This window comes from Pinus tabuliformis, chromosome 7 (assembly GCF_031772625.1).
Source record: "Pinus tabuliformis cultivar Carrire ecotype Pingquan chromosome 7, CPIR1, whole genome shotgun sequence".
NCBI lineage: Eukaryota > Viridiplantae > Streptophyta > Pinopsida > Pinales > Pinaceae > Pinus > Pinus tabuliformis.
This window is the reverse complement of record NC_142293.1, coordinates 754,438,985-754,463,722: the sequence shown is the minus strand read 5'-3', so window position 1 is coordinate 754,463,722 and position 24,738 is coordinate 754,438,985. Positions and strand designations below refer to the sequence as shown.

General features: G+C 36.7%; 1 protein-coding gene across 1 annotated transcript; it reads left to right on the top strand.

Annotated features, from left to right (window-relative positions):
- Window positions 1-3,639: 3,639 nt before the first annotated feature.
- On the top strand, window positions 3,640-8,954 carry LOC149249717 (GDSL esterase/lipase LIP-4-like). Its single transcript, XM_089458768.1, has 5 exons — window positions 3,640-4,419; window positions 4,520-4,705; window positions 7,938-8,110; window positions 8,210-8,480; window positions 8,576-8,954. The coding sequence occupies exons 1-5, from the start codon at window positions 4,137-4,139 to the stop codon at window positions 8,845-8,847; spliced, it is 1,185 nt and encodes a 394-aa protein (XP_089314894.1). The 5' UTR covers window positions 3,640-4,136; the 3' UTR covers window positions 8,848-8,954.
- The last annotated feature ends 15,784 nt before the right edge of the window (window positions 8,955-24,738 follow it).

Below are 24,738 nucleotides of genomic sequence, written 5' to 3'. Positions count from 1 at the left end.
TCAATCAATCCAAATCCATTGTCTTCCTTTTTAATACTCATATTGTTGTGTAGAGAAACCTTTCTCGCATTTTAGGCTTTCAAAGGAAATCTCTGCCATCAAAGTACCTGGGAGTCCCTTTAACAGACAAAGTTGGCAAGAAAACCACTTGGGAGACCCTAACTATAAAATTACAACCCAAGGTCAGTCTGTGGACCTACAGGGCTCTAAACCTAGCCAATAGATTGGTGCTAACAAAATCGGTTTTACAGGCTATCCCTATGTTTCTGTTATCGGTTCTCCTAGCTCCCAAAGGCATCTTCAACAAAATCAGAGAAATCCAAAGGAAGTTTTTATGGAATGGGGCAAAGGAAAAAAACAAGTGGGCACTGGTAAGTTGGGAAAAAATTTGCAATCCCAAAGCACAGGGGGGTCTAGGCCTTCTTGACCCAGAAAAATTGAATGTTGTTTGTGGAGCCAAATTATGGTGATGATGGATTGAGGATGTCAACCTCCCCTGGGATTCATTTTGGAAGGCCAAATATGCTCCACACTAGCCTCCTTAGGCTTTAATAAGGTTTAATGAAAAAAGGGTAGGATCCTCCACATGGAACTTGGCTTGGAATAACAGGGGTTTGATACAGGAGCATTGTTTCTGGCAGATTCAAAATGGAAAAACAACACTATTTTAGGAAGATGCATGACAGTAGGAACCTAAATTAACAAGACAAGAGTGGATGACACTCTAGGAAACATTGCAAGCAGAAGGTGAAAAAGCAGTTCATCAATACTGGGACTTTGGGGGAACCATCCAAAAATCGAGACAGTTGACAACCCTAAACCAATTCACACAACAACCACTGGACCAAATGGCCCAAGGTCTGAATGAAGATCTTTAGCTAAGAAAGATTCTCCAATCAGAAGATGAGGATCAACTTCAATGGGGAAGACAAGAATGTGGCCAATTTACCTTAAAGGAAGCAAACAAATACCTCATAGAGAATCAACCAGACATTGAGGGGCCGAATTGGAATATAATTTGGTCATCCATACAGTGGCAGAAGATTAAAATGTTCATTTGGCTAGTAATGCACAAAAAAATTCTTACTTGGGAAAATCTCTGCCGCATGGGGCTTTTCAGGACCCTCTCGATGTAGCTTATGCCAAAAAAAGGAGGAAACCATCAATCATCTCCTAAAAAATTGTGAATACATAGCCACACTATGGGACAGGGTAGCTCAGGTATTTAGGCAAACAAACATACAACGAGACAATATCTAGGCGACTTTAAACAATTGGAGGGGAGAAATTTTTAAAGATGAAGTGGTTAATCTTGCATGTAGTCTGAGTCCTGGTTCCGTGATCTGGCAGTGTGGAAGGAGAGAAAACGAGAGATATTCCAGGATAAATCCTCCCCAGCCTCCTCATTAATCTCCCAAATCCTGCAACAAATACAGGAAACAATCCTCAACTATCGGGTGCGAAGTGAAAATAATAATCCTACAACATAAGAAAGTCGAATCTTAGAAACCCTAGGTCTAAAAGGAATCCAACCTCAGCCTCATAGGAGAAAGGAACCAAGAGTGCAGGGATTGGCAGAGACTTGGACACCTCCAGAGCCAAGCTTTCTAAAGTTAAACTTTGACAGAGCCTCGAAGGGAAACCCGGGCCATGCTAGTGTAGGAGGGGAAATTCGGGACAACACTGGCAAAATCCTCAAAATTTACTACTCAAGTCTAGGCACGATGATGAATAATGCAACAAAATTTGTGGCTCTGGAACGAGGGCTAGACCTGCTGATCAGAGCAAATTTCCAACACTGCATAGTAGAGGGATATTCCACTTTGGCAATCATGGCAGCCAGAAGGCTACAGTGTGTCTCTAGCACGGGGAAGGTGACAAAGCACTAGCACTTGAGCCAAATCATATAGAGGATCCACATATACTTGGTTCAGATGTGAAACCTTGAGTTTCAGCTCGTTCACCAATCCACCAACAAACTAATGGACAAGCTGGCAAATGAAGGACAATAATGGCATAAATAAGCAAGTTGTAGCATAATGGGGATTTCTGGCTTTGGGTATAGAATGTCATTTATTACCCCTCCTCTTGGCTTCTCACGCATAACGTTTTGCGATTCGTCAAAAAACAAATTATCTTTCTATTGTTGAGAGGAACAATGATCCACTAGAGTATGGAACGGGGTAGGAAGGTTTATCGTAGGGGACGACCCTACGATGAACAGGCATTGACCACCCCTTGTAAGAGAACCATAATGGACACTGTAACATGGGTGACGACATAAGCCTATGTGGACCTTGTCTCGTAAGAGGGAAAGGGCATTTTGGAAGTGAAGGAACAAGAAGTCTGAGAGTTAAGAGTGAAAAAATCAGAGGGTCGGGTGGCGGAGGAGGTTGACTGGGTGATAGACACAAGCATTACTCAGACCCAAGAAACTTTGTATCATAAAACAATGGACACTGCGTGGCATACAAAAATGTTGATGGGTAAAACCATTGTGGAAACTGGCCCTCAAAAATCTCAGCCGTGGTAGTTTGAGATACTCCGGCGGTGAGTAGAGAGGCTCGATACCCACCTACGCACTCTAGTTAACATTGAACGCGAACAAGAAGTCTGAGAGTTAAGAGTGAAAAAATTAGAGGGTCAGGTGGCAGAGGAGGTTGACTGGGTGATAGACACAAGCATTACTCGGACTCAAGAAACTTTGTATCATAAAACAATGGACACCGCGTGGCATACAAAAATGTTGATGGGTAAAACCATAGTGGAAACTGGCCCTCAAAAATCTCAGCCGTGGCAGTTTGAGATACTCCGGCGGTGAGTAGAGAGGCTCGATACCCACCTACGCACTCTGGTTAACATTAAACGCCGTTAGAAGGGCCAGATTGATTCTACGACTAAAAGATTTGACTTTCTTGCACTATGTCCATCACTTGGACATTCTACCCGACAATGGGGAGGACCCACTAGCTACTGTTCACCGTGTGTGTTTGCGCAACATGAGAGGAGAAGCATCATGCTAAGGCAACGACCAAGACCCTCAAGAGCAAGTAGAGCCCCCTACAGGTGATGATCCTATTAACTAATCTAAACCTATATGCCTCTGTTATGTTTTTTGGTATGGCTGCTCGAAGTCTTATATAGTCATGTTATGCTTATCCTTGTAAGTCTCAAAAATATGTTAGGGCCTAGCCGCTGCGCTCGGAGATAACAATGAGCAGAGGTCAAGTCATGGACAAATCTGGAACTACCCTTTTGAATGTAAATTTTGTAAAAGCTAGCCTAGGAAGCAAAATCCCCAGGTCTAGGATGTAATTTAAGCTCATAATCCCTAGGTCTAGGATGTAATTTGATGGAAAAAATACCCGTCACAAGGCCATTTGGCCATCCAATAAAGACAAAATTTTCTATGCCTATCAATATTCTGGTTAAAATGATCAAAACGGGCAGTAACAGTCAAATTTGCTGAGTATTTCAGATCTGATATTCACACCCGTCATCTACTCTACTCCTGTCAATGCCTGCTACAATTGCTACTGTACACTTTTTGTTGCGATGAGTCGATTTTGGCTTCTCGAACACAGTAATATATAATTTAATTCAAACTAAAACATCTTCCCAAATATTTAAAGTCATAGGCTCTATAGTGGGAAGTTGCGATAAGACAGTCATGGCGGTGTTTAATAACGGACTGGGAGCGAAGAACCTTTTTCTGAACCCCAAGAAACAGACCAAAAAACAAAATGCATTGGATAACGATGAGCGTGACATTAACAACTATTCTTCTGGTCCTTGGAAATAAATGGCGTGACACCTGAGTGTTGGGACTTGTAAAAATGGCAGACACCCGTACGGATAGTTCAGGAATTTGAATGGTCGAAATTTTTTCAAAGGTTAAATCTCCCACTCTTTTCAATATTGCAACAACTGAAGTGGAGGCTCTCTTTTGAATGTCGCGACAAGAGAAGTGGAGGCCAGCGGTATACATACAGCTAGCTGGGGCAGTGACAGATTCATGCATTTTATTTCTTTCTGCTAGCTGGGGCAGTGGCGGATTCATGCATTTTATTTCTTTCTGCAATTTGCATTTGTAGGGGGGCGATAGCAGAAAATAGCAGTCGATCGATAGAGACATCATGATGTCAAGAACTTTTTTCATGGCGGTGGCCCTGATTCTGTTTGCAGGAAGTTTGGATTTTAAATTTGAAGGAGCTTCACCCAAATTTATTGCAGCAGATTCAGGTTCGAAACCCGGGGCCTGCAATTTCACTGCAATTTTCAACTTCGGAGATTCGAATTCGGACACAGGGGGTCTTGTTGCTGGGCTGGGGCTGCGTTCTCTGTTGCCAAACGGGGAGTCTTTCTTCCAAAAGCCCACTGGGAGATACTGCGATGGCCGCCTTGTTATCGACTTTTTATGTGCGTCGAGGGTTTTTACAAATTTTTTTTGGGGGAATTTCTTCCTGTCATGGATTTGAAATTCTAGACTGTGATTGGATTTTTAATGAATGAATGACAGGCGAGGCAATGAATCTGACATTACTGAGCCCGTATTTGGAGTCGGTTGGCTCCGACTTTAGGCATGGATCAAACTTCGCATGCGCTGGCTCCACCGTTAATCAGTCGGCCACCACTTTTTCTTTGCCTGTTCAAGTGAATCAGTTTAACAGATTCAGAGCTCGGGTGATGGATATATTTTCCCAGGGTATAGTTCTCATCTCTATTTCCATTTCTGTGTTTTTGTATATCGATTCAATATGAATACCATCATCATTATAAATTGGTTTATTTGAATGAAAAGGGAATATTTTCCTAAATCTCTCTAGTAACAGAGGTATTGAGTTAGTTGAATTTAATTTGATTGTTGATTCGGAGGTATTGAGTTAGTTGAATTTAATTTGATTGTTGATTCTGGAAATATTTTGAAAATTTAAACAGGAGCTCAATTTTTTTATTTTCTTAAGACATTTCTGGAAATACAAAATATTTAAACAGTAGCTCAATTTTTTTATTTTCTTAAGACATTTCTGGAAATACAAAATATTTAAACAGTAGCTCAATTTTTTTATTTTCTTAAGACATTTCTGGAAATATATTTTTGATCCTTCTGGAAATATTTTGAAATTTAACGGCGAAGTTAATTTTTTTTTTCTGGGACAATTTTGGAAATATTTTGAAATTTAAACAAAAACGTTAAATTTTTTATCACTCTTATTTGTTTTATTCTAAAATATTTATACAATTCTATTTATCAGATTCTAAAATCTCAAATTGGAGGTTTATTTAAGTAAAAATCTTTGGCAAAAATCACATAGATATTTTAGGGTCACCAGTGTCAAACTTTTTATCTTTTTTATTTATTTTATTCTAAAATATCTATACAATCTTATTTATCAGATTCTAAAATCTCAGATTGCAGGCTTCTGTAATTCGTGATTTAAGCAAAAATCTTCTGGAGAAATCACATTGATATCTTAAGGTCACACGTTTCGAACCTCTACCTAGGTTCATGAAGGCCTTTCGAACCTCTACCTAGGTTCATCATGATCATGAAGCTCTTAGAGCAACCTCTACCTAGGTTCATCATGTGTTCGAAACGCTTCAATCCTAAGATATCTATGTGATTTCTAAAAAAATTCTTTACTTAAATTTTAGGCCTCGATCCTAAAATATCTATGTGACTTCTCCTGAAAATTTTTGCTTTATCTGATTCTAAAATATTTCTGAAATTAACCACTAAATAAACTTTCTGCAGAGTCTCTTTTTCTAACTTTTCATGCGACCTTTTATGATTTAAATTTTAGATTTTTTCTTGCTACACTGTTTAGGATTTGAATTTTTGCTGAATTTTTCTTGGAATAGTGGAGATCAATATTTGAATTTTGTTGGAATTGCAGATGAGATTTTTCTTGTTACAGTGTTATGATTTGAATTTTTGCTGAATTTTTCTTGGAATGGTAGATATTAATAGTTGAATTTTTTTTGGGGTGGAATTGCAGATGAGGCTTTTTCTTTTTTTTTTTTTGAGTAAGAAAAAATCGGCATGTTATATATTGAGAAAAATATATGGCTTTTTCTTGTTACAGTGTTATTATTTGAAGTTTTGCTCGATTTTTCTTGGAATAGTAGATATTAATAGTTGAATTTTTTTTGGAATTGCAGATGAGGTTGTTCTTGCTACAGTGTTATGATTTGGATTGTTTTGCTGATGTTTTCTTTCTTGGAATGGTAGTTATTAATGGTTGAATTTTTGTTGGCATTGCAGCGGAGGGTATATGTTAAGTATGACAAGATTTTGTGGATTTTTAAATTAAGTTATACAATAAAACAGCGAAGAGTTTTTTAACTAAAATTATTTACAGAATTAAAGAGGCAATGTGGTTTAGATTCATGAAATTTTAGAATTGATAAATTTTTTGATCAAAATTATATAACCAGATTTAAATAACGATCGCAGAAAAAGATAATTAAAAAGATAATTTGCTCCTAGATTAGACGCCTTTTGGTATACCATTAACGACCTTTATAGGATTATTATTGCATTTTAATAGGTAATTTGGATAGTTGTCTTGACTGTTCATTCTTATTTTTAAAATAAAATCATTTAATATTTTTTATTATTATATTTAAAAAATAATACATATATATATAGATATAGTTTTGATAGGAGTCTGTGGAGGTGGAGGAATTCGTGGAAGAATTGCCCAACTGTCAAAAGTGGTCTCGGTAAAACAATTTCAAAAAATCTTGTACTCCATAGAGGAATTGTTTGGGTGGAGGAAATGTCTGGACGGCTAAAAGTGACTGGGGTAAAACAATTTCAAAAAATCTTGTAAAAGCAGTGTTTGAATCATGTTTTATGTTGATGGTGGAAATGGATTCAGCACCCTCAAACATCTAAAGCACTTAAAATTTTAAATTTTAACAACTGTAACTTCGATTTACAAAAGTTCTTGCCAGATTTTCTTAAAATATAACTGGAATTTCCATAATTTTTCAACCAGAAAAATAATATATTTATAATTTAAATAAAATAAATTAAAATAATATATTAAAATTTTAATATGTTTATGAAATTAAAGTTTTATTTTTCAAAATATTTTAAAATACAATGTTTTTTAATTATTTTCATTTGAAATATTTTTTTAATTATTAATTTTTATATATATATATTATTGATTTAGATATGGAAAATTCTAAAATAAATAAAATATGTACATTTCAATGTAAATCAAATCATCTTGAAAAACAAATTTCATGTGAAACCCACTCGTCACAAACAAACAATATTGTACCTCAACTGGTAAAAATATATACCTTTTCATAAATTTGGTAAATCAAATTATCATGAGGGGCAAAGTCCACCTGAATCCCACTAATCACAAACAATCTTGTACATCAATTTAATACCTAACATTTGGTAAATCAATTTAATACCTAACATTTGGTAAATCAAATTGCTGTGGGAGGCAAATTCCATGTGAATCCCACTACCCACAAACAAACAATCATGTACATCAATTTGATACTAACTTGATTATGACTATATATATTAAATTTTATCCCACCAAATTATTATATTGATTATGACTTTACATTTAGTATTATTATTATTAAATTTTATCCAACCAAACTTATTATTATGCATGAGTCTAAAATTATCATCTATTTTCATTTCTATATATTTTGAATTTTTATTTCTATTTATTTTGAAATGCTAAAATATCAAATAACTATATTATGTTTTAAATATATATATATATAAATAATATGTTTGTTTTATGAATGGACATCTATCTAGCCTGTAATTGCTGGTGACTTTGTTTTATTATATTATATTTTATATATATATATATATATTTATTTATTTTGTGACTGTCACATTTATCTAATATTTACATGGCGATTTTTTTCTTATTTTTGATTTTTTTAAACAGGTGGTCCGGCTACTGTCAACCTCCCACAGCCTGACATCTTCGACAAAGCCCTTTACACCCTGGACATTGGCCAAAATGACATTTCACATGCCTTCAGTTCGAATCTCACGGAGATACAAATAAATACCGTGGTCATTCCCCAGATTATTAACGGATTAATATCGCAACTGAAGGTGACTATTACATGAACGGGGGTTTTCTGCCTGGTTCGCCGTTCGAACCTTGAATTTATAACCCTAGCTAATCGACAGCGCAATGTTCTTATTTTGCAGTATTTGTACCAGCAAGGGGCTCGGAATTTCGTGGTTCACAATACGGGACCTCTGGGATGTTTGCCGCGAACCCTTGCGGACATTCGCAGCGACTTATCGGAACTGGATGAGCATGGCTGTGCTGTAGCTTACAACAGAGCCTGCCAAACTTTTAATCTGAAGCTGAAAAGTGTGTGCCAACAGCTCAGAGCACAATTCTCGGATGCCGCCATTGTTTATGTCGACATTTATTCAATCAAATACGCTCTCATAGCAAATGCATCTCAATATGGTACGCAGATGACACACTGAAATTCTCTCTTTATTTATTCTCTGAGTTTAAAGATTATTCTTTTTCTTATTTTTTCCCCTTCTTGGGGCGGACAGGATTCGAACACCCGCTGGCAGCCTGCTGCGGATATGGCGGTTTGCCATACAATTATTATGATACATTGCGCTGCGCTGAGACTGGTGCAGTTAACGGGAGCACTGTTACAGCTGGGGCATGCAAGGATCCCACGAAATCCGTGAGCTGGGATGGAATTCATTATTCTGAAACTGCAAATTTTCATATTGCTTCACAAGTAATGTCTGCCGATTTCTCCGAACCCCCATTATCTCCTCACCAAGCGTGCCATCCTAATCTAGAGATAAAATAGCACTAAAGCCTCCAGATTTTTTTTTGTTTCCCTCGGGAAATAAAAGTACCATCTTGAAAATTAAGGCGTGACCCCACTTATGAAAACTGGAAGGCAAATTATTTTGATGACGCTGGCCTTTTTACCCTTCATTTGTAACTCTCCAGAACCATGTTTAATTATTTAAGTACCTAAGGATTAATTCTCCCATTAATGCAGGACGCATTCATTTATTAAAATAATTAAGATTAATTCTCCGGTTAATAGGGCACAATATTTGGATTTTTAAATATTTAATTTAAGGAGAAAAAGCCAGTTTTGTCATCATAGTTTTAAAATATTAAATGCATAAAAAAACATGGGGTTGCTAAAACTTTTCGATCGTGCAGTGTGCACTCGTCAATAAATCCCCGTTAATAAATTGTAGTTGGGATTAATCCTGGTGAGATTTTAGACCAGTTAGATTAAAAAATCGTGTAGTTTAATAAGTGGAGTTGTTTGGAAAGTTATGGAAATTCCAGTCATATTTAGAGAAAATTCGGTAAGGATTTTTGTAAATCCAAGTTATAATTGTTAAACTTCAAAATTTTAGGTGTCCTAGACGTTTTTGATGGTGTTGAACCCATTTCCATCATCAAAAACACGATTCAAACACTGCCTTTACAAGATTTTTTGAAATTTTTTGCCCAGATTCCGACCACTTTTAGGGTCCAGGCAATTCTTCCGCATCGTTAGACTAAACTAATCCTTAAAAAATAGGTAAGTCTTTTTTCTCATTGTGCAATGTTGTCATCAATACATCTTTGTTTATAAATTGTAATTAAATTTTAGATAAATTAAATTGAAAAAGAAACGGAATTTTTTTTAAAAATCCCTTCATGACAGCTCCAAACTTTTAGTAGAAAATTAGTTTATTGGTTTTCTAAAAATATAGATTTAACATTTTAAATTGTTGTTTATTTTTTTTGTTAAAATATATTAACTTATTTTTCTATGATATTTTTGATTAAATATTTCAATTTAAATAATATTAAAATAAAATCATTAGCAAAATAAAACAACAAAAATGTTAACATGTCGTTTTTCTTGGACGTAAGGAAACAGGTTAACGGCCCAAGACCCAGAGGTATCTGGCAGGAGCGGGAGCGAAAGCCTGCTCCCTTAGGGACCACCAGCGGGTTATTACAAGTGGCGTGGTTTTTGAGTCAAACCGATCGTTGAGGTATCTGGCAGGAGCGGGAGCGAAAGCCTGCTCCCTTAGGGACCACCAGCGGGTTATTACAAGTGGCGTGGTTTTTGAGTCAAACCGATAGCTGTCTTCACTATTGGTTTGACACCTGAGTTTGATAGGTTTTGCCACCTTCGGAAAAAAAGAAAAAGAACAACAAAAATGTTTATTGTGGGGTAGCTTTTTTGTTTTTTTACTACATTTATTTTTTGAATTTATTTGTGACATTTCTTTTAATATTACCAATATTTGTTTGAGATAAAATTATTTAACAATTTAATTACAATAAATAATTTTATTAAAAAATATTTAACTTTATTTGTATTTTTTTTGAAAATTTATTCGTTACTATCCTATTTAAAAAAAATGAAGTACTTATGAGGGGCCGAAGATAAAATATTGATATGATGTCACTTGTTTTAGGTTATCATTAACGGTCAGTGTTAAATTTTATTTTTTAATAATTTTTATAGAAATTAAAAGAAAATTTATAAGACAAATTTTTGGCGAAGGTTTTTTGAACTAATTCATGTGGTTCATACGTTGGCATTCCTATTAAGTGGCTTGTACTTTTCAAAGCAGTGGAAAAGTTCTCTGCAATAGTGAAGTCAAAACATATATATATATATAATTTACCTTTTATTGTGTTAGAGGCATTCTCTAATTTAATAGGTAAGAAATGTTGTATTATGTGAATATTTTGAGTTGGTCAAGTTATATAAAAAGATAAAAAAGAAGAAGCTTGGATTCATTTTAACTCTAGTTCCATTAAATGCAAAAAATTGAAGAAAAGTTTGTACTTCTAGAGATTTGATCCCTCTTGGTGTTTAATAGATGTGGAGTTAATATGGATCTAGATTGGTTAAGAGTGGAACAATAGACCTTGTGTTGGAGTATGAGATTGACTTGCGGGTTATTGGATATACTCTTCTGTGTTATAGTGGCAGCCAAGAGGTTTGATTTTTGCCTAGAGTACTCCAACTAGTTATGATTCACTATGGTTAAAAAAAAAAATTATTATTAATAATTAATTTAACTTAATCTATTTTTATTTTTATATAGTTTTACTTTAATTAATAACTTAATTTTTGTAATTTTATTTTAATTCAATTTTTATTTTTATGTAGTTTAACATAGTCAAAATGTTTACATAACTTAACATGTCATTACAACATCTCTTCCATATTGCCCTAGCTTCGAAAAAGTAAAAATAAAATGAGATAATTAATAATTAATATTATATATAAAACATTTTGACTCCGTCAAATTACATAAAAATAAAAATAAAAGTTAATAAAATAATAAAATTATTAATGATAAGGATTAATAATTAATAATTAAACCATCTAGATTTATCTTAACTCAAATCTATTAAGTGCTTAGATACATCAACTTTCTCATCAACTCTATGCAAACATTTCTTCAAGTTTTGCTCTTAGAAAAGGGGTCTGTATCTTGAGAAGCTTGATCCCTATGACCTCCCTATGATCTTGAGAAGCTTGATCCCTATGACCTCCCTATGACCCTTATAGATGGAGATTTAAAATGAATTTGGTATAATTAATTTAAATTTTAATTTGAGTGAGTTTAACAATTAAGAATATGTATCAAATATAATGTAAAGTTTAGCCTAGTATGTAAAAAGCAATTGTTAATTTTAAATTATATATATACTTCAATATGATTTTAATTAATATAATATTAAAAACTAATATAAAATTTTAACAAACTAAGAGGGAAATTAATATTTATAATTTATGGTACTCGCCCATGGTAGGGTAAAAAAAAACCTATTCAGAGGTTAATAAGATCCATGGTAAAATAAGCTTAAATATGCATGGTTAAAATAGAATATTTATAAAATATTTTGATTTTGACATAAGTTATAGTTTTTGGGTATGTGGTATTTGTAAGCGATGGTATTTGCCAAAGTGTAAATATGCACAGTTAAGAATCTTGTTCTATTATAAATATAAATTTTTAATTTAAAAAAATGTATAGAGGTAAATAAAATAAAATATTTTGATTTTGAAATAAGTTATGGTTTTTGGGTATGTGGTATTTCTAACCAATGGTATTGGCATGGAATTGTAACAAAACCTAAATTATTATGACACTTCCAATATATTTTTTTAGATTTTAAAATATTTTTTATATCTAACGATTCAATTTAAAACCACATAAAAATAATTTACATTTAAAAAAACTAAGTTTCATATTTATTTTTTTCATAACTTTAATAAACGTCAGGGAAACTATTTAAGAAATTCAAAACTAATTGAAAGTATAAAATAAAAAACAATATAATGCCTTTAGTAGATATAATAAAGTTATCCATATTAAACATCACTTTAAAAAAACTAAGTTTCATATTTATTTTTTTCAAAACTTTAATAAACTTTAGGGAAACTATTTAAGAAATTCAAAACTAATTGAAAGGCTAAAATAAAAAACAATATAATGTCTTCAGTAAATATAATAAAGTTATCCAATTGAAAATTGTCAATGACTGAGCGCTCAAGCGCGCCCCTACTGCTATGTCAATCCTCGATCGCACCTCCGCCTCGGCCCTCGGCTCCCTGTCATGGCCCCTCTGGAGGCTCCACTGGAGGTGGCTGACTTTCAACAGGCCTTCTCAGCTCTAGTAAGATCCTTACCACCTCAGAGGCCTCGCCCAACAATCTCCAAGTTCGTGAAAAAGCTCGATGTTTTGCAAGAAGTTAATTTTCCCCCAATTCTGCTTCGCATGGCCGCCCTTGCTCTAGTAGAATGAGATCTCATCGGGCAATTTACTAGACTCTGGCCATCACCGAAAATAGTGCAAAGATGGGTGGAAAGGAATTGGTCTGATAAAACACAAGGCAAAATCTCCATACGATTCTGTGGAAAAGGGTATTTTACCTTTCATTTTGAAACAAAAGAAGATAAAGACTTGATATTCCGGAATGGGCCCTATTTCATGGATTCAAGAGGTTTATACCTCAACAAATGGACTCCAGACTTCGATCCCGAGTTGGACATGCCAAGTGTTGTTCCTGTCTAGGTTCGGTTTCCTCATCTTCCTCTTCATTACTGGGGAGATGAATCAGTTTGAGCTATTGGGAACACTGTAGGAAGATACACTGATCGCAGTGAACCTAAAGACAACATGCAGGCTTGTGCCCGCATCTGCGTTGAAATAAATCTAGGCAAAGGACTTCCAAAAGCCATCAAGCTCAAGGTGGACGATTGGACCCTCAAAATCAGACCCTGGAAGGCTGCTGACCAGGAAGACCTTGAATAACTGTTTCAAACCAACTTTTGGCTGAGGCTTAGCCTCCCCAACTTGAGAGGGCTCTCTCACAAGATTAAAGATTTTTGATAATGAATCAGTAAGCATCCAAAGGGCTTATGGAGTCAAAAAATGCTTCATTATGACAATAAAATTGGCTTTACATGGAAGTCAGGGCATCTAGAATTCATCATATGAAGGGTACATCAGTAGCATAAAAGAAAAACACAGTCTACAAATGTATGAAGGAAGTTAGAGCATAACTAATGAATTCTAAGTATCATACATTCATACTACTGCAAATAAGGAGATAAGGACAAACATAAACAAGCCACCATTGCACCATTGTACTCTTTTTGAATCCTGAGAAGTAAAGCCAAAGTCTGCATTCATAAAACATAATCTTTTACAATGGCACAATATGAGTCTTTCTCTAAAAATGTCCAATCTCTTGTACATTAGCTCTTCTCCTATATATAGAGCTCTTTACATAACTGATATTCCTCCCTCAGCATGAGGGGAATTCGAATTCCACTTATTATGACACCTATTGACACTTAAAACTAATTATTAAATGAAACTGACTGTTAACTAGCAATCCTAGAGACCTAAAACAATTAGGAGTGTAACTCCTCATTATGATTAAAACAACCTTATCTAGGAATTAAACACTCCTTATGACACCTATAAATCCATGAATTCAAATTTTATAGTGCTCATAACCCTCCAGCTGGCCCTTGATGAGTCATCCTTTTACTATTCCTAGAAACTAGGAGACTGTTCCTTGCTCTGTTCTGGCTGAAAAATAGGTCTTGAGACAAAGCTCATATCTTCTCATAAAATATGTATTTGGAAAAACTGAAGGAGGCTTTTGTGAACCAATCCATGCTGAACAAAAAACTCTCTTGGTTTTTTGAACATCTTTCCTATTGCCCAGAATGTGTCTTTGAAAAACAGGTGTAAAATAGGAGAAATATGCTTGTGAAAAACTGCACCTACAATAGTTTCGTAGCGCAAGTTTGGTCATTCATTTCTATCAGATCATAATGTATTTGAAGAAAGTGGAAGAGGTTTTTGTACTTCAGTATCTTAGGAATGAAAACCTCTTTCACTTTTTAGAGATGAGTTTTTAACTGCTCAGAAACTCTTCTAGAAGTTGACTGGTAAAAACAAGGAGACAAAGTTCCTCCTTTTTTGCTTTTGGTCTCCACAAGGATCTTCGAAATCAATTATCCCCTTTGTTTCTTTTAATTGCAATAAAATGCATTTGATTATTTTTTTTTCCATGCTATGTGTACCTTGCTCCAAAAATACTTCCCTTTGTCCCTCAAAATTAGCCCATCGAATGATAATATGCAGCTACAGCAGTTTCGTAGCATGCTACGAAACTGCTGTGCATTAGGCATCACCTACAGCAGTTTCGTACCGCGCTACGAAACCGTTGTGCATTAGGCATCACCTACAGCAGTTTCGTAGTGCGCTACAAAACTACTTTGTATTTCAAAAACACAGCTTAAGATCAAAATTTTACTTTCTTGAGTCTCTCTTTTTTCTGGAATGGCTTTTTCAACTGTCATGAAGCTGTTCAAACTGAATATATGGACACCATTCTTCAAGGTAAGCAAAAAGGTAATTCATCAAAACTTTGGACTCAGCCTTACTTGGGTATGTGATTTCTCTTAGCTACAGATGTTCTTCATGCTGACTTAGTTGTGTCTTCAGATCTTCAAAACTACATTCCTCTTGTTGAGAGATGATTGTCTTACCTGAGTTGAAATGAAGAACTGCCTCGCTTGAGCCTTCAAAGAACTCTGATGTATGCTGACCGTAAGCTTGCCAAGTGCTTCTTATGCATGAAAGGAACACGAAAATGACCAAGACCAATTCTTCCTTACCTTACCCTTTTTATTTGAAACTTTTTTAGTGATAACAGTGGCTCCACTTGGGATAGTGTGCCCTTGTGGTACACTAAGAACTCGCAGGTCCAGTGCTTCATCCTTTATGATAACAGAAATTTATTTGACAAGCATCCCCTTTAAGCTACTTGGGCCTTCACCTCGGGCTTAAGCTTGATGATCACTATAGGAGAAATAAATCTATATCTACTGAAAAATGCTCAGTCAACCTTGAGCTTATTTGCATTTTCCTACCTACCTACCAGCTGCAATTTCCACTTTAGGTCAAGCAACATGATATTTCCAATAAAGCCAATCAATTGTCTTTTCTGATATTGGAGGCTCTTGACTACATTCGACCTCAAAATAACCATGATAGTGAGATGACCAAATCAACTTATAATGTACCTGATCTTCATAATGCAAATGAAAATGAAATACTGGTGTGCAAAGCTTTGCCATGTATTCATTTATAGGGTCAAAGAAGACATGGTTATTTTGATGATCATCATAACATTCTACATCTTCAGATAACTGATTCTCAACCACACAAGATTCCTTTGATATGTTATCCAACTGCTTTTCTGAATGATTCTCACAAACAATGTAATTTTCCTCCTTATTATGATCATTTATTGCTGTAAGCTGCTGAGAAGTTTGACATAAAAAATCAACCTTTTCCTCTGCCTGAGGGTTATAAAAGCTATCTTCTAGTACTTTTTCTTGGTGTTTGCAATCAATTTCATACTCTTTATGATCAAAACACTGGCAAGTTTCTTGCATCTTCTCATTTATATCAGAGGATTGGACAAGGTTTTCATAAGTAAACCCCTGCTGGATTTCATGATGCATTTCATGGGATGTTATACTTTCTTCCTGGTGTTGAAATGTATTGTTATGAAAAGCCTCTAAAATTTCTTCATCCATAAATTCATCATCATCATAACAATTCTCCAAATATTGAATAAGACTCAAAGAATGTTTACAACAATCTTGGACCAACAACAAGGAGGGATGACACTCTTTATACATCTCATAGAATTCATCATGAAAATTAGCAAGCGAATATATTGAACCATTTTCCAAACTTTTATACCAATACCATGCTTTTCCTTCTAAAGTGGTCATAAACATCCTCATGAGACAATCTTCAGGGAACTGAACCTTAAGACTGCATACATGCATATGAAACCTAACCAAACGAAGAGAAACATTGTCTTTCTTTCCATATTTGAATATTGGAAGATCCTCTAACCAATCAAGCTTTGGCATAGGATTTGGAAAACTAGGGATATGAGACCGATTCATAGGAGCATACCTGGCATTCATTCTTGCAGTGGAACCCATCTTGGAACTTCATCAAGCTACTGATCTTCTAGTAGTGGAGTCACCTTCCAATTTGTTATTCGATGTTTGGAGTCGCCAAGGTAGTTTTGCAGCCTCAAAAAGGTGTTTGAGCTCCTGCTACCTTCAGAAGTTCAGCCTCTTAATTTCGGGAATGAATAGACTTCAGGCTCCCGGCAGACGCACCAAAATGTTATCTCAAAAACAGACTCTGGAAGGCTGCTGACTAGGAAGACCTTGAATGACTGTTTCAAACCAACTTTTGGCTGAGGCTTAGCCTCCCCAACCTGAGAGGGCTCTCTCACAAGATTAAAGATTTTTTATAATGAATTAGATGGCTAACTCTATGAAACAAGTGAAGAAATATGAATGGTTGAACATGATCAGTAAGCATCCATTGGGCTTATGAAGTCAAGAAATGCTCCAGTATGACAATAAAATTAGCTTTACATGGAAGTCAAGGCATCTAGAATTCATCATATGAAGGGTACATAAGTAGCATATAGGAAAACACAGTCTACAAATGTATGAAGGAAGTTAGAGCATAACCAATGAATTCTAAGTATCATACATTCATAATACTACAAATAAGGAGATAAGGACAAACATAAACAAGCCACCATTGCACCATTGAACTCTTTCTGAATCCTGAGAAGTAAAGCCAAAGTCTGCATTCATAAAAACATAATCTTCTACAATGACACAATATGAGTCTTTCTCTGAAAATTTCCAACCTCTTGTACATTAGCTCTTCTCCTATATATAGAGCTCCTTACATAACTGATATTCCTCCCTCAGCATGAGGGGAATTCGAATTCCACCTATTATGACACCTATTGACACTTAAAACTAATTATTAAATGAAACTGACTGTTAACTGGCAGTCCTAGAGACCTAAAACAACTCATTATGATTAAAACAACCTTATCTAGGAATTAAACACTCCTTATGACACCTATAACTCCATGAATTCAAATTTTATAGTGCTCATAACCCTCCAGCTAGCCCTTGATGAGTCATCCTTTTACTGTTCCTAGAAATTAGGAGATTGTTCCTTGCTCTGTTCTGGCTGAAAAATAGGTCTTGGGACAGAGCTCATATCTTCTCATAAAAAAATTATTTGGAAAAACTGAAGGAGGCTTTTGTGAACCAATCCATGCTAAACAAAAACCTCTCTTGGTTTTTTGAAACATCTTTCCTACCACCCAGAATGTGTCTTTTAAAAACAGGTGTAAAACAAGAGAAATATGCTTGTGAAAAACTGCACCTACATTAGTTTCGTAACGCAAGTTTGGTCATTCATTTCTCTCAGATAATAATGTATTTGAAGAAAGTGGAAGAGGTTTTCGTACTTCAGTATCTTAGGAATGAAAACCTCTTTCACTTTTCAGAGATGAGTTTTTAACTGCTCAAAAACGCTTCTAGAAGTTGATTGATAAAAACAAGGAGACAAAGTTCCTCCTTTTTTGCTTTTGGTCTCCACAAGGATCTTCAAAATCAATTATCCCCTTTGTTTCTTTTAATTGAAATAAAATGAATTTGATTATTTTTTTTTCCATGCTATGTGTACCTTGCTCCAAAAATACTTCCCTTTGTCCCTCAAAATTAGCTCATCGAATGATAATATATTGTTGTGTAATTTCAAAAACACAGCTTAGGATCAAAATTTTACTTTCTTGAGTCTTTCTTTTTTCTGCAATGGCTTTTTCAACTATCATGAAGCTGTTCAAATTGAATATATGGACACCATTCTTCAAGGTAAGCAAAAAGGTAATTCATCAAAACTTTGGACTCAGCCTTGCTTATGTGATTTCTCTTAGCTATAGATGTTCTTCATGCTGGCTTAGTTGTGTCTTCAGATCTTCAAAACTACATTCCTCTTGTTGAGAGATGATTGTCTTACCTGAGTTGAAATGGAGAATTGCCTCGCTTGAGCCTTCAAAGAACTCTGATGTATGCTGACCCTGAGCTTTCCAAGTGCTTCTTATGCATGAAAGGAACACGAAAATGACCAAGACCAATTCTTCCTTACCTTACCCTTTTTATTTGAAACTTTTTCAGTGATAACAGGACCCACATTCAGCAATTAGACTACGAGAAGATCCCATTCAAGTGCAAGGTATGTCATGAATATGGCCATTTTTCCAGTCATTGTACTAAATTAGTAGATGTAGAAAACACTCAACAAGAAGAGCAATAGAAAACAATTAAGAAAAAGAAAGCAGCCCCCAACCCCAAGCCAAACTCAGAAGCTGGACCATCTGCTCGTATTCCACCCATCCCGTCCACCTCATCCCTCTCTAACTCTGCACTAACCCTGCTGAACCAACCCGATCCCCAACCTCCTTCTTCATCCTCTAACCCTTTCCATATCCTCACTCCCCCTGAAGATAATCCCACCCCCGTAGCCCAAACCAATCCCTCAGAATCTCCTCTCCCTCTGATTATCTCCTCCACCCTCCCTCCTGATCCACCCTCAGCCAGAATCACCAAAAGTAACTCAAAGGAGCATGGCGCAAACTTAGACAATCAAAAGAAAATCGGACCAGGAAGGAAATCAGCTAAACAACAAAGAGATGAAAATGCCCAGAAGGATATAGCCATGGGCATCCAGAATCCCATAGAGTCCTACATCTTGGGACAAATTGACAAAGATTCAATAAATAAGGAGCAGGGAGGGTGAGCAACTCTCCGCAACCCCCACTTGAAATGATGAAAGTCCTCTTCTGGAATAGTAGGGGACTAGGGCACCCCTCCAAAATAACTTCCTTAAAAGATCTAATAAACCAAGAGAAACCAGAAGTTGTATTAGTCCAAGAAACAAAATAGGGGCAACAAGAAATGAACAAAATCATTGCACAACATAAACAATACAAAGGATGTGTTTGTGAATCAAGAGGAGCCTCTGGGGGAATTGCAACGCTTTGGAACCAAAATACTTGGAGTATCACAGCAAGAAACAATCAATCAACACTGGATAAAGACTACTTTGGAGAGTACTTCAAATAACCAAAGGATAGTCATTTACAATGTATATGCACCAAACCATTATAGAGATAAGGAACAATGTTGGGACTCCCTCAGCGAAAATATATCTGAAGAAGAAAATAGTAACATTATTCTGGGGGGAGATTTAAATATCATTTTTCACTCCAATGAGAAGCGAGGAGGCTGTTTCTCCCCAGATCCCTACAGAAACCAGTTGGAGAATATCATGCAGGACGATGACCTTGTTGATGTAGTCCCTAAAAAATGCAAATTCACCTAGAACAATCGCAGGCTAGGAAAAAATAACATCATGGAAAGACTAGAAAGAATCCTGGTGAATGTAACTCTCATTTCCACCTACTCAGTTGCTTATGCCTTCATTCACCCTTTCATAGCTTCAGATCACTACCCCACTTCTCTGGTCCTTGAAACCCACTGCCCATTGAGGCCTCTCCCCTTCAAATATAGTCTGTTGTGGAATGAAAACATATCAGCCAAAGAACTTATCCAACAAACTTGGCATCAACACATAGAAGGATCATCGGGATACATTTGGGAAAGCAAAATTAAAAGAGTCAAATACGCTCTAAAGGACTGGGCAAAAAATTGCTACAAGGAGCCGGAAAAAGAAAAAAGAGAGACCAAAGCCAAGTTAGAGAATCTCCATATCACAATTGAGAAGCGCAGATTTCAACAGGAAGACAAAGATCACGAAGACAAACTCTATGGCTAGCTTTATCGCATCAATAGAGAAGAGGAACAGAAATGGAGAATCAAGTCTAGGCAGCTATGGCTGAAAGGAGGAGACAAAAATTTGGCTTTTTTCCATCAGCAAACTACAGTGCGAAAAATTTAGAACAACATTATCTTTATCATAGATAGTGAAGGAAATCAACAAACCAGCCAAGGTGCTATTAAGCAAGCTTCTTCAGATCATTACAGAGAGCTCTTAATAGAAAATGGAGAAGAAGAAGATTACGCAGACCTACTACAATATCTGCCTAGTAGGATCAGTGCTGAAATCAATGACAACTTGAGCAAGGAGATAGAAGAAGAAGAAATAAGAGGATCCATTTGGGCTCTCCAACTAGACAAAGCTCCTGGTCCAGATGGCTTTTCAATTTGTTTCTATAGAGCTCACTGGGGAACTTTTAAAAAATATCTCATCAAAATAATGAAATGGATTCAGCGCAAAAGGAAAATTGGAGGCTATACCAACTCCACCCACCTAGCCCTCATCCCCAAGGAGAATCGACCCACAACCTTCTCTCGTTTCCGGCCTATTTCTCTTTGCAACTCCTCTTACAAAATCTTCACCAAGATTTTAGCTACCCGTCTCAAACCTCTTCTTCCTTCGATCATCTCTGAAAACCAAGGTGGGTTTCTGGCCAACAGGCAAATCTCTGATTCAATCCTCCTTGTTCAAGAAGCAATTCATTCCATCCACTCCAGGAAAGAAAAAGGATTCATCCTGAAGCTAGATTTGGCTAATGCCTTCGATAGGGTCAGAAATTCCTTCTTAATTGCTGTTCTCCAAAAAATCCCTTTCTTGACCTCATCAAAGCCTGTATCTTGGGGCCTTGGATTTCCCCCCTTGTTAATAGTAGGCCTGGACCTCTTTTTCAATCTTTGAGAGGGCTGAGGCAAGGCTACCCTCTCTCCCCTTACCTGTTTATCTTGATGGTTGAATCTTTCAATAGTGCCCTAGATCACAAGAGATGATCTGGCCGCATTACTGGCATAAAGTACGAAAATGGTGTTAAAAATATAAATCATTCCTAATTCGCTGATGACACCCTGCTAATAGGAGGGGTGTTTATCACAATAGCCAGATGTTTCAAAGCTCTTCTGGACAAATATATGAGCTATTCAGGAGGCATGATCAATTATCTAAAAAGATGCATCTATGGTTGGCATGCTTCAACCCAAACTCTCCATAATATAGCTAGCATTTTTGGGGTTCTTTGCGAGTTAAATTGGGAACACTTCAATTACCTAGGAATTCCTGTGAGCATTGGGCCCTTAAAATCTAAAATCTGGGATACAATTATTGATAAAATGAAGAGAAAAGTGCAATAGTGGGGTTCTACATGGCTTAATCTGGCAGGTCGCCTTGTCCTTCTCAAATCAGGACTCTCATCTCTTCCGCTTTACCAATTCACTCTAATGCAGGCTCCAACCACCTTCCATAACAAAATGGAAAGCATCCTTCGCCATTTCCTCTGGCAAGGGGGGAAAATGAAAAAAAGAAGTTCAATCTTGTTAGCTAGAAGCAAGTAATCCAAGGTCAGGACTGTGGAGGACTCGGAATTAGATCTCCTAAACTCTCAAACTTGGCTTTTGGAGGTAAGATCGTGTGGAGACTAATTGGTGAACAACAGGCATGGTGGAAAAGAGTGCTAGAAGCCAAATACCTTAGCAGCCCAAGACAACAGCTTTTGGACTGTGAAATACCTGCTAGAAACAGTTCAAAAGTTTGGAAACTATGCAAAAAAGTTATCCCCTTTGTGGCACAAAATACCTCCAAAGTTCCCAAGGGTGGCAGCAGTGTTAAAATCAGAGCAGACAAGATTATGGGGAATCAGCCTATCAACAGTCAATCAGGTACAAATCAAATCCTTCTCTTTCTACACAACAAAGGAATACACTTTCTGGACCAAATCTCGTAAAGGAACATTAACTCGTAGATTTGGAAGGGATGGAATTTCCCTCCCATACCCAAAGATCTCAAGAAGAGCTTCGACAATCTTCAGACTCATCTCCACAGCATTGCACCTATAATGAAAAACGACATTGACAGTTTTCGATGGGATCCCACAGGTTCTAGTTATAAAATTCAAGCTGGACACCAATACTTGTGCAATAGAGACTATTCTGCTCCTACTTGGACGCATTGGAAAATTGTTTGGAAGTCCGAGGCCATCCCCAAAATCAAATTCTTCATCTGGACCCTTTTGAAAGGGAGAATCCTCACCTCTGATAATTTGCAAAAGAGGGGTATAGTTGGGCCTTCTTGATGCCCAAACTGTCAAGAAGCAGAAGAAACCATCCAACATCTTTTCATCACATGTCCCTTTGCAATTTCTTGCTGGAATGGAATTTCCCCTAATGGCCATCCTCCATGGAACCCCAAAATTCCATTGGCGAGGTTTTGAGTCTCTAGAAGAAGAGTTACCCTTGGCAGCATAAGAAGAACAATATAGCTAAAAGGGTTTGGGATGCTCTCCCCTATGCCCTTCTGTGGAAAATTTGGCTTGCAAGGAACCGCAATATCTTCAAAGACAAGGAAACCATCACAAGGAAACTCTGCAACAAGGCAAAAAGTTTAACGCTAGAAACCATCTCTGCTAAAAACATGAAGAAAATTGATGTTGCCGGCCTCTGTGTCGAAGAAAGAGATTTTATTGGCTGTTTGATAGATAAAAGCAGGAGCAATCAGATAGAAAATAATGCCAGCATCCAATCCAGCACCCCCAAACACAGTTGGAAAATAAGAATCAAAGAAGAAGAATTCTTAGGATGGCTCCGAAACAACAATTCCCACTACCTCTTCTTCGATGGAGCCTCTAAATCCAATCCTGGAACAACAGGTGTAGGCGGAGTTATTTATAATCCCAGTGGTAGCATCATAGCCACTTTTGAGTGGGGACTGGGACCATTATCCAACAACAGGGCATAAGCTCTTGCCCTCTACCAATGACTAAATCAACTTCAAAAATTTGGAATTAGTAAAGCAATGATATTTGGAGACTCTGCCACCACCATCAGTCTCATGGTTAGCAATCGAAAGACATTCAATCTCTTTATTCAGCAAATAATAAACAGGTGTCAAGCACTAAATTGCAAAAATATGGATCTTCGATTTTACCATGTGTTCCGCTCTCTCAACAAAGAAGTTGACAGTTGTGCTAGAAGAGCACGCAGCAGATCCAAACACAATCTTCTCTGCAACAATTTAGAGTCCCAACATCATCTCCCTTGACCAAATTTCTCTACATGATTTGTGGCAGCACAATTGATCCATATCTCTGCAACATTATCAAGGGATACTTTGACAGGATTCAACATCATTCCACCTCTGCCAAATCTTTGTTCGCGATCTTCTCTCCTCCCTTCTATCCTGTTGCCCATCCTGCGCTCTCGCACTTGGGTCGATCTATCTCTCGTGACTCCTCCCTTCTCTCCCTCGTGATTCCATCCCTCCTCTCTAATGGTCCTCTCTCTTTAAATTCGACTTCCCTCCCTCACTCCAGCGCACAGTTGCTCTGGTCCTCTCTACATCCCTTTGCATTTGTTTCTCAATCCCATACTTGGTAAGGTTCTCCGCTTTCCCCCCATCTCACTGCAACTTCCCATTCTACCCTTGCTCTCATTCCCCTTCGCTCTCTGTCCTTCGCTCCTTCCTCCCCTTTCCACTGTGGCGTAAGATCTTTACGCTCCCTTTCCTTGACCTTGAAGGGCTACTCCCTCTCCTGTTTTGATCTTCAGGGCATTCTTAGTCCCAGTTCATCTCTGTTTCGAATGGCAAGATAGGTTACCTTTCATTCAACAAGCCCCTCTCACTTCATCCAGAGCAACAAGACAACACTCAACATCTAAGGAATGGTAAGGAACGAACACTGCTTGCACTGTGCAGACCTTCAGGCGGAATTGGAGCAAATTCGCGCGCATAAAAAAATCATGAACTCTAAAATTGATTCCCATACCAGAATGACCAGTGAGAAATACGAAGCAAACCTCAACCTCTTCCTTCACAGAGTCTCTTCGCTCCAGGAACAATTTAATGAATTGGTCAACAGATGTAGCTATGCTCAGGAATTAATTGACATCCTTAAATAAATGATGGAGAAATGAAATGCGCCTAGCACCAGTTCTTCAAGTTTCAAGAATGCTGAAGCCAATAGCAAGCTAGAAGAATCAACAGCACACCAGATCAACCATATTAGCATAGATTAAGATGTATTGCAGATTTTGCTTACTATTGTTTCAGTTTGTTAGAATTTTCACTTGCTCTTGTTTTCCACAAGTCAGAAATGATAGAAGCATAGGAGAAAATTGTCTTCTTAATCATCTCCTAGCTTCGCCTATGGGCCTAAAAATCTTGTATCTCAGGAGCTCAGTTTCCCAATCTTTTTTGGAATATAAATAGCAACCGACTATATATATATATATATATATATATAATA

Bases quoted from the DNA above. Each gene is read 5' to 3' on its own strand.
- LOC149249717 (XM_089458768.1), top strand. From the start codon at position 4,137: ATGATGTCAAGAACTTTTTTCATGGCGGTGGCCCTGATTCTGTTTGCA. The intron at 4,420-4,519 runs GTGCGTCGAGGG...AATGAATGACAG, and splicing joins CCTTGTTATCGACTTTTTAT to GCGAGGCAATGAATCTGACA. The intron at 4,706-7,937 runs GTATAGTTCTCA...TTTTTTAAACAG, and splicing joins GATGGATATATTTTCCCAGG to GTGGTCCGGCTACTGTCAAC.